This window comes from Seriola aureovittata, chromosome 19 (genome assembly GCF_021018895.1).
Source record: "Seriola aureovittata isolate HTS-2021-v1 ecotype China chromosome 19, ASM2101889v1, whole genome shotgun sequence".
NCBI lineage: Eukaryota > Metazoa > Chordata > Actinopteri > Carangiformes > Carangidae > Seriola > Seriola aureovittata.
In genome coordinates this window covers 21,020,225-21,035,070 of record NC_079382.1, presented here as the reverse complement: position 1 = coordinate 21,035,070, position 14,846 = coordinate 21,020,225, and the positions used below count along the sequence as shown (strand labels likewise).

Genomic DNA, 14,846 nt, shown 5'->3' with positions numbered 1-14,846 from the left:
ACAGACAAAATGGCCCGGCCAGTGTCTTCCACGTGGTTCCATCAGGTGCTGGGAAACATCATTTGTCTGGATGCCTTTTTTTTAAGAGAAAACACTTGAGATTATAGCTCTCCTTTAGAGATCCACTCCGTGTGTCTCATATATGAAGAGCTTGATGCTCGTTAAGTATAATGAGAAAATGGATATAAGCATCTTTTTTTCATATTTGTTATGATAGCCTTTATCTTCACTGCTGCTTAACTGGGCAATAAAGAAAACGAATGTGCCTCTGGATTCTGCCCTCTCATCATTTTTGGTGTGGCTGTTTGTGAAACACTCCCGTGCTCAGCCCTAATTTGCACTGCAACTGTTGATTTGTGTATCCTGTCAGGACGCTTTGATGTGTGAGAGAGATTGAGCTGCTGCTGGTCGCGGTTCCCTCTCTGATGCTGGGCAACTCTCCAGCCGTCCAGGCCCGGCGCCCAGAACTGTGCGGCATGGTGCCCAGCCACAGGCCTGCGGGGCCTCGGGGCACTTGAGTCCTACATTCACAGCCAGATCCTGCAGAGGCACGTTTCACTCCACCGCGCGCACACACGCTGTAGTAAACTGGCACTGGTGACGGCCCAGGCAGCGTTTTAAATATGCTTTTCTCTTTGGTACTTGTGGATTGATCACATGTTGCTCTGTCCCAAATTGCACCGCAGTATCAATCTGGACTCTCTACTTGCAGCCCAATGCCACACAGGGGGCTAAAGAGATAACAGATGATGGGGCAGCATTTATACAAATAGGAAGTCGCCTTTGGGAGGTGTCACTGAGGCCTTGTCAGGGCTGGACTCACCCAAACCTAACAAACTGAAGCTGTTTATAAGAAGTCAAACACGGTTAACGTCTGGTCGATGGCACAAGCAAGCATTTTCTCATAGATGTTGGGCAATTATGCAGGAAAAAATAAATCATAGAGGAGGCACAGCTACTGATATCTATCAATATCAGATCAGGGTTCACTACATGTTGCCATGCAAGTAGTAATTGGTTCAAGAGAATCTGAATTCAGGCACATAGAAAACCAAAGACAGACCCTGACATTACTTTATGTCTAGCTGCTGTCTCACTAGATCCTGTTACTCTAGTTCAATCTCACATCAAATCTTTGTGAAAAAGTGACACCTGTTACTGTGGTTTTCTTCCCATATTCCAAAATAACTGCTATTACTAATTTGAGCAATTTTAATTTTTAATGAAATATAAAGGAGCTATTTGTAAGTTTTGCTACATAACTACATGCGAGTTCAACATCAAACTTCATTCATTTCCTCACCAGCAGCTGTCTCCAGAGGTGGAAACAAACAGCAATGTTAACTCTTGTCTCTATCACGTCAATTCTTCTGCTGAGGTTAGCATGCTAACCAGCTAGCCCTGGTCTGTCTTAGTGACTTTCCATATAGTGGCTTACTTTCACCTCCAGTCTGCCCTGAAGAAGTAGCGCTGCTCAGAGGACGTGTTATAACCTCTCGTCTTTTAAACCCAACGATCGCCAAAGCTCTTGGCGATCGACACTTGCGCCAAGCAAGAGAACATGTTGTATGGCAGAGAAAACTTACAAAATAGCCCCTTTAACAATGGTAAATTTGTTAGCTCTGACAACACTACAGTTCTGTTGAAGTTTTTCCAGCCTGGCAGCAGCAAATTACATGTTATTGTAGCTGTTTGCCCTTTTACAGTCAAGCTTCAAAAGAACTAAAGTGTGCAGTTTGTTCAATCACCCTGCCAGACCTGATTTTTATTTAAGCTGGAGTATTCATGAAATACCCTGCAATTGCAATACTCACCTACTCTTGTACCAATGAGGGTAACAGCACAAAGTCTTACCTCAAAGGTACTCATGGTGCACCTCACATGAAGAGTGATGTTAGCAAGAAAAGAAAAAAAAGAGCTTGTCTGAGATTGTCGGTTTTGGAAAGTTGCCAAAATTTTTCAGACCAAGTATGTGTCATGCCAAAATATGTTCCCACTACTGTATCTCATCTAGCTGCAACCTTCACTACAAGCCAGGCCAAAGACTTTTGTTGTTTCCTGATGTGTCATCTCAGTTTTGGCTGTCAACTACTCAAAATAAATGCATGTGCTCCCCAAAATAAATAAAAGAAAATGGACTTTTATTTAAACAGTAACTTGAAAAAACTTTGTATTTAGTTTGATGATCATCAAGACACAAAAGTAGTATTATAAAGTAGAAATCCAGATGAAGGGAGATTGATTTTTGAAGATGTTTTTTCGTCACTTATCACAAACAGGAAACGGCAACACCTGCATTGAAATGTCACAGCCTTTGTAGTTTGGTGGGACCACTGATTCCTTCATTCTTCATGCTTTCCTTGACAGTGTTTTTAATGCATTACAACATGAATAGAGCCATTCCCTGGCCCTGGTGTCAGGTGTGTTTGGGTGGTAAATTTCAGATCCTGGTGGAATAGAACAGCTCCTGTTGTTTTGGACAGGAGACGGTATTTGATCGTTAGAACACAAGGGATGACGGCGAGGTCAGTTGTTTTTCCTCTCGCACACAGAACTGCGACATGGGATTTTGCTGGCGGGGGGGAGCTCTCTTAACCTCCCTCAGATGACCTCCCTGGCTGTGGGTAATGAGGCAGGATAGGCTTTATGCTGCCCGGGTCCCAGAGGAGGAACTACCCCTCAAACTGAGGGCCAAACATTGGTCAACATGACCCGATCCTTCTGTTTAACTGAAGGTGAAATGGTCTGTGGACACAATTAAAACTTCAGAAGAAATTAGTTTCAAGTCAGGCCCCGATGTTTACATCTGGGACAATTTCAAATGTATGAATTTTGGTCTCTTGGTTGGGATCAAAGTCTCAGTTGTTTGTGTTTGTCGTCATCTTCTGGTTAGAACCCTCCACTGCCTCCTGAGAACCTACAAGAGCTTTCTCCTTCCTCAAGCTAGTCCCGTGTTCCCCCACCAGGGGGCAGCATGTCCTCACTTTTCAAACTCATGCTGCAGGATTTTCATGAGCTGCTTGAATCTGCCATCCACACTTCAGGCTCATGCACAAGCTCTTATGTGGCTGTTTAGAAGAAGACAAGAGTCTTTTTTTGTCAAAGGAGGTAAGAGCATTGTGTTCAAAAACACAATCCCCAACCCCTCTGATCACAGACACTGTGCCTCTCTGGCTGTGGTAACACTCCAGGCCTGCTCCTTTGCATCAGGATCAAGAGCCCACTAAGAAAGACCGAGAGCTTAAAACAGACGTGCCATAAGATCCAATCCCACTAATGGACCGTTGGTACAGACATTTTGTTCCAAATGACGTTGGGTTCCAGTCGTTTAATTTCATTTCTACAAATGTTTATCAAGGTGGCAACTTGGAGAAACACTGTTTGTTTAAGATGATTTAAAAGATTAAAGAGAAATATGTTTTGAACCGTCTCGACAGGCTTTGAAAGGCGAAGAAGTCCTCGGCTGATTTTGAATACATTTTCAGATCAGCTTTCCCTTCACATTGTGACTCACTTGAAGCTTGACGAACCCTCTGCCGAGCTGCAGTCATGATGACTGCGGTGAAAGAAATAAGATTTAATTATGATATTAAGTATTATATGATTTTATTATATATTTATTATATAATTTTAATGTTGTGGATTCATGCCATGTCAACTGAATGGTGAGACTTCCCATTCCTATGACTTGGGCATGTTGCTTAGACTAGAATACTGACCGATATCTTCAACATGGAATGACATATATACTGTTTGTTTATATATATACTTACATATATATATATATATACACACACACACGTACATTGTATTAGTTCACGGACAGCAGGCTCTGATGTTTTGCCTTATTGCAGTGGGGCGTAAGGCCACGTCAAACAGACCATAGACCCAGTCCATCGCTGCAGAGACGGTGCCGAAACAAAGTGCCTCGGCAAAAAAACATTGGAGTTTTGGACAAGACAAAGATGACCGGTGCAAAGTGATGGGATGCAATGTGACGTTATCTGGCATGATGTGTTCAAGAGCATGTTCCTGGTAAATTGCTTTGTGACATCAGAGTTGTGTTTCTACTGTTTGCCTCTGCTTCGGTCGCGACAAAAGATGGAAGATATTCGACCGCGAGAACTTCCCAGAGCTCGGGGCTTTGGTACTGATTCACGGATCGGTAGCAACAGTACAAGTGTGTTGTAATTTTTGGTTTAAACTTTCCTAATGTGGGATAATATGAACACCGCAGCTTCGATGGGTCCGGAAAATCAGAACTGTGTCGTGTATGAGGCAAAGAAAAGGGAGGGGACAGTTTGGGCCACGGTCCGAGGAAAGTCAAGGGCCCAGTGATGCTCCTGTGAGGCCGGCGCTCTCCGCCAGAATAAACACCTAAGCTCATGAATACACACCACTCATCCGCACCCTGACCTGTTTTTCTAAGCCCTCTTTTCTCTCGCCACTTCTCACTTGATTGGTTGCCTCATTCAGCTCGAGAGCAAATACCATGTGTCAGGTCGCCTCGTTTTTTTTCTGTTTTGATAAGGTTGCACATGTCTCAGGGTTGAATCCACATTTTTTTTTTATCTTGCGGTTTACATCATTAGATCGTAACATTTAGGTGTAAGCAAGTGCTTTTCTGTGTAAGGGGTAGAAAAAGACTTCAAGATATTATTTTTGTCACATTTCCTCTCAGTACCGAGAGAATTTCCACCTTTCTGTGACCTAGGATTCACATATGGATGAACCATTATACACTGCCAATCAGCATGAACCGCCTATGTTTCTATTCCCTTATAGGTTATGTTTTATTCAAGAGTTATTTACATTCAGCTGAGAACAAAAGTTCAATAGTTGCATTCTGTTAATGGACTGGGATTGCGTAACAGCGTCGAGCCATCAGAGCGCTGCCATATTTAGCTCTGCGCGGTGCGTTGACAGGATGCAGTGAAGGGCAGCTGGAGGGCTTCAAAGTCAGGAGAGCCCATTGATGGTCCCCTCAGAAGTGGGGAACACGACCCCGGAGGGGTCCCCTCTGCTGCTGTGAATACAAATGTGGAGAATTAAGCAGAACACAACAAAAACATAAAACGTGTTTTGTTAAGGGGACAGTTCATGAACACATGCGTTGGGGAAGCTCGTTTAGCTGGTTTGTGGGTTTGTTACTGTGAAGGCCAAAGCATATGATCGTATGTATATGTACATGTCGGAGGATAATAGTTCCTGGTTGTGTGACTGTGTTCACGTGTCTCTGTGCAGAGGATGCGGGGACCTACTTTCCCAGCGTGAAGAGGGACCCGGGCCGGTACCTGCAGCCCTGCTCCGACTCCGTCAAGACCTGGCTGCACAGCATGAAGAACGCCGGGAAGGTCCTGCTCCTCATCACCAGCTCTCACAGCGACTACTGCAGGCTCATCTGTGAACACATCCTGGGGTAAGACTGCCCACACTGGGACCACAGACTGCCCCCCCCCTCCCTTTATAAGACCAGGCCCCAGTCTGCAGTGCTTACCTTGCCTTAACGGCCCCCCACAGGATTTATTACCTGAAGGTCCGCTCAGCCCGAGCTGCCACTTTCTGCTTCTCCCTCCACTCACAACATTCCTCACAGCTCTCGCATGCCATCAGTCATTCCTCCAGTCCTCGGTGGCTCACACACCCGCCTGGATTCACCATCATCATCACACATATGCTATACACATATACACATACAACCAAGAGACAGATGTAGAGACTAGCTAGTAAATATAATGGAGCACTTAGCAGTTACAGAGACAAATATTCTTGAAGCGGGAGAGTGAATGTTGAACTTGAATTAGTCAGGTGGCAGCAGAAAACTAAACTCATGGGTTTGCTAACAACAAGCTAACCATAACAACTTAATGAGGTGAGAATATGTCATGTTGTATATGTTTGCAGAGTGTTCTGCTGCCAACATGTTTCTCGAAAAGCAACGGATGCAGGTTTAAATGTCCGGAGGGAAGAGAAGCAACAACCGGCAGGTCTGCCGATTAAATACACGAGTCCACCTGCTCACAGTCAGCTGTTTGTTATCACTCAGCACTTCATTTTATAGCGGTAGGTGTGCAGCACGAGGGATTATTCTCTTAATGGGCTTTTTTTGGTTTAAGGCAGGCTTTGTGTGTTCATGGCCTCCCTCTGTTCACAGTGAACTCTGTGGTGGAGGCTTATTTTTGTTGCCTAAGTCTCGTTACACACTCGATCGAGCAGCAAGAAGGCCTTGAAAAAACACGATGTCCGTGCGGCTGCTGGGACTGAACAAACAAAAGCCTCCGTGGTTCTTGTGTGAGGTGTTGTGATCTTACTCTGCAGTCGCACGGCGAGGTGGTCTGCCTTTTGAGCTCTTCGACTGTTCTCCAAAATGCAGGTCGAGTTAAGGCCGTCTCACTCTGGTTGCCAGCTTCACGTGGCCTCTGCATCCACCCCACCCCTCTCGGTTTCCTGTTAAGCAGAGAGCAGCCTGATCATTCCTGTTGTTCCTCAACATTTTCCCTTGCTCTCCTGCTGTTTAACTGGCTGCCCCCCTCCCTTCTCGTGTCCATGACCTCCAACGCCGCAGCGTGCATCATCTCCCAAGGAGAGCAGCTAGAGCCCCAGCTGTGTATGAATGATCGTGTGTGTGCTCAAAATCATATCCAAATCAGCGCTTCACAAGGTCAGAGGATGCAGATTGTGATAACTAGAGGAAATTCGCTTCAGCTTTATCTTGCCAGACGTGGTTTGCGGAGATGTCCTTCCTGTTTTATCTCCACTCAGAGTGTACCCACCTCTCTCTCTCTCTCTCTATCTCTCTCTCTCTCTCTCTCTGTCTCTCTCTCTCTCTCTCTCTCTCTCTCTCTCTCTCTCTGTCTGTGTCGTGTCACTGTTGAGAAAGCACTTTTATTGTGAAAGACAGCCACTCTTGTTTCCCCACACTCTTCCAGAGAAAAACCCTCGCTCGCCCACAGCCTGGCTGCGGGCCAGTGACGGTCATCTGTGAGAAGTAGCACAACAAGGCCAGAGCTGTCTGACAGGAGAGCGCTGACCTCCACCCAACACACTGGCCTCCGACCAGATCAAGGCATTCACAGCTGGAGTGCCGCGCGGTTTCCCGGTTTGTTCGTTGTCGACCAGACAGAGCCGGAGGAGCTTCGACTGCGTGATTCAAGATATCTCCAAACACAGTTTTACATGTGAAAATCAGGAATGGGAGTCGAGAACCAGTTCCGAACGGTCCGAAAGCTGTAATCAGTTTCCGATTCACAGGTTCTGCTTGCTTCCACTGAGCGCCTAGGTAGATATCATCACTCACGCAACACCTTCAAACTAAATCCTTATTTCACAAGTTTTTGGCCAAACAACAAGCTGCAAATACAAACATCTAATACCATTTATCACCATTTACCAACATTTATCACATTATTAAGTTGTTATGGCTGGCTTGTTGCTCGCAAAGAGTTGCCTGTTTACACAATATTCACTCTCCTCCGCTCTCTCTCTCTCCAATGTGTGACTCTTTAGCTGATGCTCCACTTATTTCTAAATCTGTCAGCCTGTGTCTCGGCTCTGGACAGCTACGGAGCTTCTTGGTGGATAATCTTAACTCCTGGTCCACTTAGTCACTTTTTCTGTAACGAGCTATCTTAAAATTAGAAAACTACTTAGCTTTTAGCTGTAGTTAGTAGCTGGTAAAGCGGTGGTACGGTAAGTTATTACTAAGTGAGACACCCATTGCCTGATTTTTAAATATTTTAAAACTGCATTAATTGTTTGGTTTTTTTTTTTGCATCTTATGGGACACAGAACAACCTGTAGATACAGCATCCAGCATATGAGTTTTTGAAGTTGTAAACAATTGCCTGTTTACATATCATAGCAGACACCTGACAAACGCACGTCGTGTTGTCTGTGTGGTCTCTCCTGAGAAACAGCATCCAGCTGCTCTTCAGCTGCTAAATGTTCCACAAAGGTTCATCAGCTAGTCTCTGACTTTGTCTGACTGTCGCTTGGTCCCGGGACAGCTACTGGATTCGTGAGCGCCTGATCAGAAGAAAACCAAAACACCGAGATAAACGAGGCTAAAAAATGCTCCACAGTCAAATGCAGGGTTGGTGATAATAAGTGATCTGATATATTGTTAATACAAAAAAGATTTGCCCAGAATAATTGAAGCATTGCATTGTGGGACCTTATATACGCAGATGTCTGCCTTTCTAAATATCCAGTCTAGAAGGCAACCAGGATGCACCTGACCTGAGTGTAGATTGATGGGGAAGAATAGTACTTTAATCAATTTGAAATAAGATCTACAACACAATAAAACGTGCAAAAAGTAGAGGTGGTCTGAATATGAAGCCTTTTACATAAACACAGTGCGGTTTACGTCCTCCGTCGAGGCGAAACGTCTCTTGTCTACTGAGGTTGTCAGTTGTCAGCTGCTGCTGGAGGTCAGTGCCGCCCTGACGCCTCTTCCTGTGGATCCCCGGAGACTCTCCTGATGCTGCTGGACACTGTGTCTTCAGGCTTTCAGTCATTTGACAGAAGCACAGCACCCACGCAGCGAGTTGTTCTGCTTCCTGTTGTGATGCAGTGAAGGGTGAATGGAGGTCCCTGGTTGTTTAGGGGGTTTTAAGGCACTGGTCGTATAAAAGCATCGACCCTGAGGTTGGAGGCCGGTGGGAAAGTTGTTGCATCGCGTCCCCTCTCTCTCCCTCTCCTTGTTTCCTGTTGTTTACTTAGTGTCAGATCTCTTACATGAGCTTTTAAACAGTCGTAAATAAACCGTTGCATCAGTCTTTATCATAACTGCTGAGAGTGCACGCACGTGTTCATACATCAAACTGAGTAGTTTACATGCTTCCCAGTAAGACGTCCTTCCTGTTTGGTCAGGCTTCTGTTCGCCTCTCACTTTATATGGAAGATTGTGCAGAGGTGCCTCTTATATATGTACTGTACTTAAACATATTCTATACCGTAGGGCTTCTTGGATACTTCCTGCTCTCGTCTCACTTGTTCTCATAACTGCAGCCCAGTGGGAGTGTACACAGTATATTACCCTCTCAGAGTGTTTACTTTTTTCAGACTAAGTACTCCCTGCGCAGCGCTGTATGTGTACACTGTTTATTGCACCATGCTTTCCATCATCTGTACACACTGTTTAGCTTCTCTGAGCTATTTGTGCTTGTGTTAGTCAGTGTACTTGGATGCTGTCCAGGCATTGTCCTGTCGCAGAGGTTAACGTTGTTTCTCTGGCTGTTGCAGGAAGGATTTCGAGGAGCTGTTTGACGTCATCATCACAAACGCCCTGAAGCCCGGTTTCTTCTCGTTGGTGCCCCAACAGAGGCCCTTCAGGACCCTGGGTGAGTATTTTAAAACAACAACAAATAATAACAAATGGCCATCACTATTTCCCATGCAGACATCTTTATTGTGTTCATAGTGAGGAAAACATTTGAGGAGCAGGAACCATAGACTTAAACTATTAATATATGATCAAAGTTGTTCCTGATTTATTTTCTGTCAATTATAAATCAGATATCTGCAAGTGTCAGCAAACAGGAATGAAAAAAAAAGTATTTTTATAAGCCTGAGGTTTTGACTTGAACAGTTAGGACTCTATTTTATTTAAGCATCAACACAAATCACAACATCAGACATCTTTTACGTTCTACTACGAGAAGCGTAAATACATTTTCGGTTCATTATGAAACCGTGGTGGATGAATTTAGTCCTGACGATGTGGTGGATTTACCAGGTGGTAAGAAAGAAGGTGTGTTTATGTTCCTCCACGACGCATGGCAATGTTACGCAACACACAATATGCCACAAAGGATGCTCTGACCTTCTGAGCGTTTCCATGTCCCACCTGACTTTTCCAAACATTTAAAGCACATTTTTGTTTGTGTTTGCACACGGTGAACCTGCTTATATAGGCGCATATTGCTGTCTTGATAATTTGCCCTTAAAATAACTGAAATGATGATCTGATGATCTTATATTGTGGACGATCTCGCTTTGGAATATGATGCGCACTATACTCACATACATCACCTCAATAATAAATAACAGCACTGTTCAAACTGTCCACTGCAAAAAAGTGTGACGCCATGTATATGAATCGCAACTTCCAGTCCGGACTTTCACAATAAAACCGGAGCGGAAACAGGATGCAAGTTGTCTTCGAGATTGGACGTTGGACCAGTGTGACACGTGGATGATTCACTCATGAGTCGTTTTTATGTAACTGTGAGAGATACCAGCCAGTTTGGAGTCTTCACACTTATTATCTAACTTTGTTAAAAATCCCAACCCAATCTGCTTCACTGAACATTCTTTTTGTTTGTCCATTTTTTGGTTTGTTTGTGTTTGTTGTTGTTATTTTTGCGTGCACAGCAACAGCAGGGCCAGCCCTATAAACACAAATGACTGTGACTGACTGACTGACTGACTGATAGAGTTGAGGGAGATCAGGTTACACTGTTGGGTCAGCCGAATGTTACACTTCTCACTCCCAGAGAAAATCAAATATACAATCTGTATGTCCATGTGCAGCATCATATCCTAAAATTTGGGCAAATAAAATCTGTAAAACTATGTGCATGACTAGATAGCACTTAAGGTAAGTAATATAATGTGTTTGTTTTTTTTGGGGGGGGGTGAACTGACCCTTTGATGGAGTAGTGCTTTTTTATCTTTAATATCCTTTGTATTATTTCCAGATGTCGTAGGGAATCAGAGCTCAGATCAGATGTTAAATCAAAATCTGTATCATCTGTCAGCGTTTCATTGGCTCAGATCCTGGCCAATCAACAGTCCAGTTACCTTCGTGGGCCCCCCTCTCCCCTCCCCCCTCCCCCTCCCTCTCCCTCATTAGCCCAGGCATCTGATCCTGCAGGCTCATGTTAAAGGTGTGCACTGACAGAAAGGGGCAGCCCCGCTGGAGCGCTCCCCTCATCTGGATTGTCTTCCTGCCAGCAGTAACACAGGGGATGCATTATGTGTGAAGACAGGATGATCTACTCTCTAAAATATTCTCCCCTCTCTCTCTCTCTCTCTCTCTCTCACTCTCACTCTTCTCTTCTCCCTTGCTCTTCCTGAGTTTTGCCACGTTGGCAGAAAAAAAAAAAAAAAAAAGCATCAGGGATCTGCTCTTCCCCTGGCCTCCACACAGACTGGCCACTCCTTTTCTTACTTGGACACATCACTTGATATTCTGCATGCTTAAAATTCTCTCTTTTTTATTTATTAGCCAGTAAAGTTTTTGTAGGAGAATTTGACACAGGAAGTTTATGACTTTAGGACTGATGGTTAAACGCTTTCCAAGCACGAACAGCTCAGTGTCGGGATGAATTTGTAGGGAGTTTATACAGCTGATTATCAGCTCTTAAATTACTTAGAAGAACTTCCACTTCTTGTATTGACTGAATCGTTTTCAGTGAGTACTTCACGTGATCTGTCCATGTTCACGTGGGCTTCCTCCCACAGTCCACAGACACGCAGGTAACTCTAAATTATCTGTAGGTGTGCATTGTGCCAGCCTCATGCTCAATGCTGGGATGGACTCCAGCTCCCAATAAACGCTTCTTCTTTGTTTTATTTGAAGTGTTGATCCATAAGAAGATATATTTGTGGTTTTAAGAACCAAAAACCATCTCAGTGTAGTTTCACATCTCCTCTCTCAGGCTTCTCTCTGGAGCTCTAGTAACAACAGGTCGGTGAGCCAATCAGAAGAGAGGAGGCTCTGAGCCTCTCTTCTGATTGGCTGACTGTTTTCAGAGTGATCCAATAAAAAATATGGCAGAGTTCAGGTAAAAACACTCAGAGAAACCAAATCCTGCAAGGTTTGAACGGTGGGTCCAGGTGGGCGGGGCTTGGTGACTGTTTTGTTGTGACATCACAAAGTTCCAGAAGTTTTTATTTACAGAAACAACTTGTTTATGTTCGTCACACTGCAGCCAAATATTTAGAATACGCATCTGGCAGGTCATCAGCAGTGCATCTGTAGCGAGCCCCCTCCATATCGAACATGTTAACACCGAGTACATGCAGGGCTCGTCAGTGTGAGTGTGAGTCGTAGTGAAGCTCCTGTGGTGCGTTATTAAGACATATGTCATATCTGAATCACTGTGGGTTCAGATTCCGTGTTGCTTAACAATGCTTTCTTGGCTAATGTCAACAGTCACACTTCAGCTACCGTCGCCATCTCCATAGTGCTATTCATTCAACCACAAATAAAGCCACAGTCCAAGCGAATAGCCATATCCACAGCCACAGCTTCGACCAGCGCGCAGCAGCTGTGCTCACAGCCAGAAGCTGCGCAAACTGTCAGAGCTCAGCTGAGGAATGAGCAAAAGAAAAAAAAAATCATCTTCTCTCCTTTCTTTGAAGTGCATTATGGCAGTGTTATAAGTGCAGAAGCAAAGTAAGGGGTTCTGGCACAACTTCACCGACTTCCAAGGAGCACTGAGAAAGGAAAAAGTCTGAAGACATTAAAACTCCAGCGACAGTTGCAGTAAACTTTATTAGACCGAAACGTTTCAGCTTGTGGCCTTCAAACAATCACATCACAAGTAACATTTAAATAAGTAGAAATACACATACATATCAGCCTGTGGGGCTTCTTCAAAGATGGTCATGTGGTTTCAGGCCAATCGCCGACATGGTTGCCACCATGTTTAGTTCGTAGCCTGGAGAAGTGAAAGTTGAATTTATTATGAGGCAATATCCAAAATTTAACATCTCGATACAGTCCAGCACAAATAGGAATAAACACCCCCACTGTATTTTAAGTCTCAGGAATAAGCGATGCTGCCATGAAACTGCAGTTTAGCAGCAGTTTTATTTGTCACATGCCAAAGTACAATGTAGAGTAAGCAACAAACTTCTGATATTCTTCTGATATGAAAAATATCGCATACGACGGGAAATTCCACAATACTTGGTATTATTGAATATCGGCTCAAGCTGAGAGAACGTATATATGTGAGGAAGATGAAAAGAGAGCAGTAGTATTTCAACAAACTGTCGAATGTCGTCATCATCTTCATCATCATCTTCATCATCTTCATCATCACCACCTTCTTTTATTTCTGTGAAAATGCCACAGGACATCTTCAAAGCTGCCGCTGGTCTCCGCTGCACATTTCCAGACCACATACCTCTCATTCCTCTCTCTCTCTCAAAGTCCACTGTCCTCACAGCTGTTACCGCCACTGTGTGTGTGTGTGTGTGTGTGTGTGTGTGTGTGTGTGTGTGTGTGCGTGCGTGCGTGCGTGTGTGTGTGTGTGTGTGCGTGTGTGTGTGCACGTGTGCGTGCGTACACTCCTACATGTGCAGGTGCTCATCACTTGTTCTTTCACTCTCTCCTGTCACAATATTTGTAGCATATTTAACCTCAGTTTGAACCTGCGGCGCCCCGTGCTCTGCAGAACGCCGTGGTTCTGTCTGTGAGGGTGAGGCTCTTCTTTCATGCTGCTGCTGCTGCTCTTAAATACCAGTCAGTCAACTTAAAGACCACCGCCTGTCCAGAGGACCAATTACCTACTTCCAGGAAAGTGGTCTGTTGATTCCTATATAACGGCAAAAGACAGCATCAGACCACATGTTAGTCATTTCTTTAGTGTAATTGTTTTTAAATGCGTGCATAAATTTGACTTTATTCCTATTTCTCTGGTGTTTTTTCAAGTTTGACTCATTTAAGAATGTGGTTTGTCAATATTGGTCAGATTTTCAATCATTATTTAAAATAAAAGTCTCTGCTTGGAGGGAGTCCTGGCAAGTTTATACAGCACCATTCAGACACAAGGCAAGTGCTTCACAGAGGAGTGGAAATACATTGAAAGTAGAACATTAAGATGACAGTAAAATGGCATTTAAAAACAATAAAAAAAATTTGAATGAATAAAAATAAATGTTTAATAATTTATCTTTACATTTAAGAATTGTACTGATTTTTTTTTAACCCCTAAGTCACAATCCAACTCCAAAAATGCTGGATACTACATTACCCACAATGCAACTGAATAGCATCTCTTCATTAGACTCTCCATGCTTAGTGAACCTCCACGCCACCAGTTCGTCACATACGTAGGCTTTCTGTTCAAAAATCTGTACTCTCGCAACCCTGATGACATCACTCTGACATCACTATGACATCACCGCGGTTCTTTTCTCCACCACATGCCACAGAAGAGAAGATGTAGATAGATACCTTATTTATCCCCTAGGGGAAAATTCATGTGTCCATTAGCTCATTGTTGATCATAATAAAAACAGTTCATAATAAATAAACAATAATAATTAAATTAGTCCAATGTAGCTGCTTTCTCAGTGAGTATTTACCATAACAAGTAAACTAATCTTCTAGTGTGAAATCAACGTAATGGCCCTTTAAAATGCAGCATTTCTTCAACAACAAAAAGAGAAAGGAAAAAAAAGGAAGGATTTAAATCATTTTAAATGTAATGAAACACACTTTGGAAAATGAAAAACATCAGGACTACTGTTTCGGAAGTGACGCATCAGCACTCCCCATTGCAATTATTGTAATTAGAGACAGTGAAATCTCTACAGCAATTACACATGTCTACGTGTTCTCTGACAGGCCCTTTGAAATACGCTGTAGTTCCTGCTGAAAGAAGCGCCGCACCACAAACCAGACCCGCTCCAGTCCACATAATAAAGACCACCTGCAGCATGTTTGTGTCAGTCTCATATATAACTCAGTCACGTTCCTGTGTGTCAGCACTTCACGCTAGAAAAAAAAAATGCAGCCAATAAATAACCACAAACCGTTAGGACAGAGTGTTTCAGCGTTTGGGGAAATTACCGAAAAATACAAACGCAGCCCACTAATTATCTGA

General features: G+C 43.7%; 1 protein-coding gene across 1 annotated transcript in view; it reads left to right on the top strand.

Annotated features, from left to right (window-relative positions):
- The window catches only part of nt5dc1 (5'-nucleotidase domain containing 1), a 57,374-nt gene that overhangs the window by 26,588 nt on the left and 15,940 nt on the right, over positions 1-14,846 (top strand). Inside the window, exons 7-8 of the mRNA XM_056405511.1 lie at positions 5,245-5,419; positions 9,247-9,344. Of these exons, the coding sequence (XP_056261486.1) occupies positions 5,245-5,419; positions 9,247-9,344 (273 nt within the window). The remainder of the gene's footprint in view (positions 1-5,244; positions 5,420-9,246; positions 9,345-14,846) is intronic.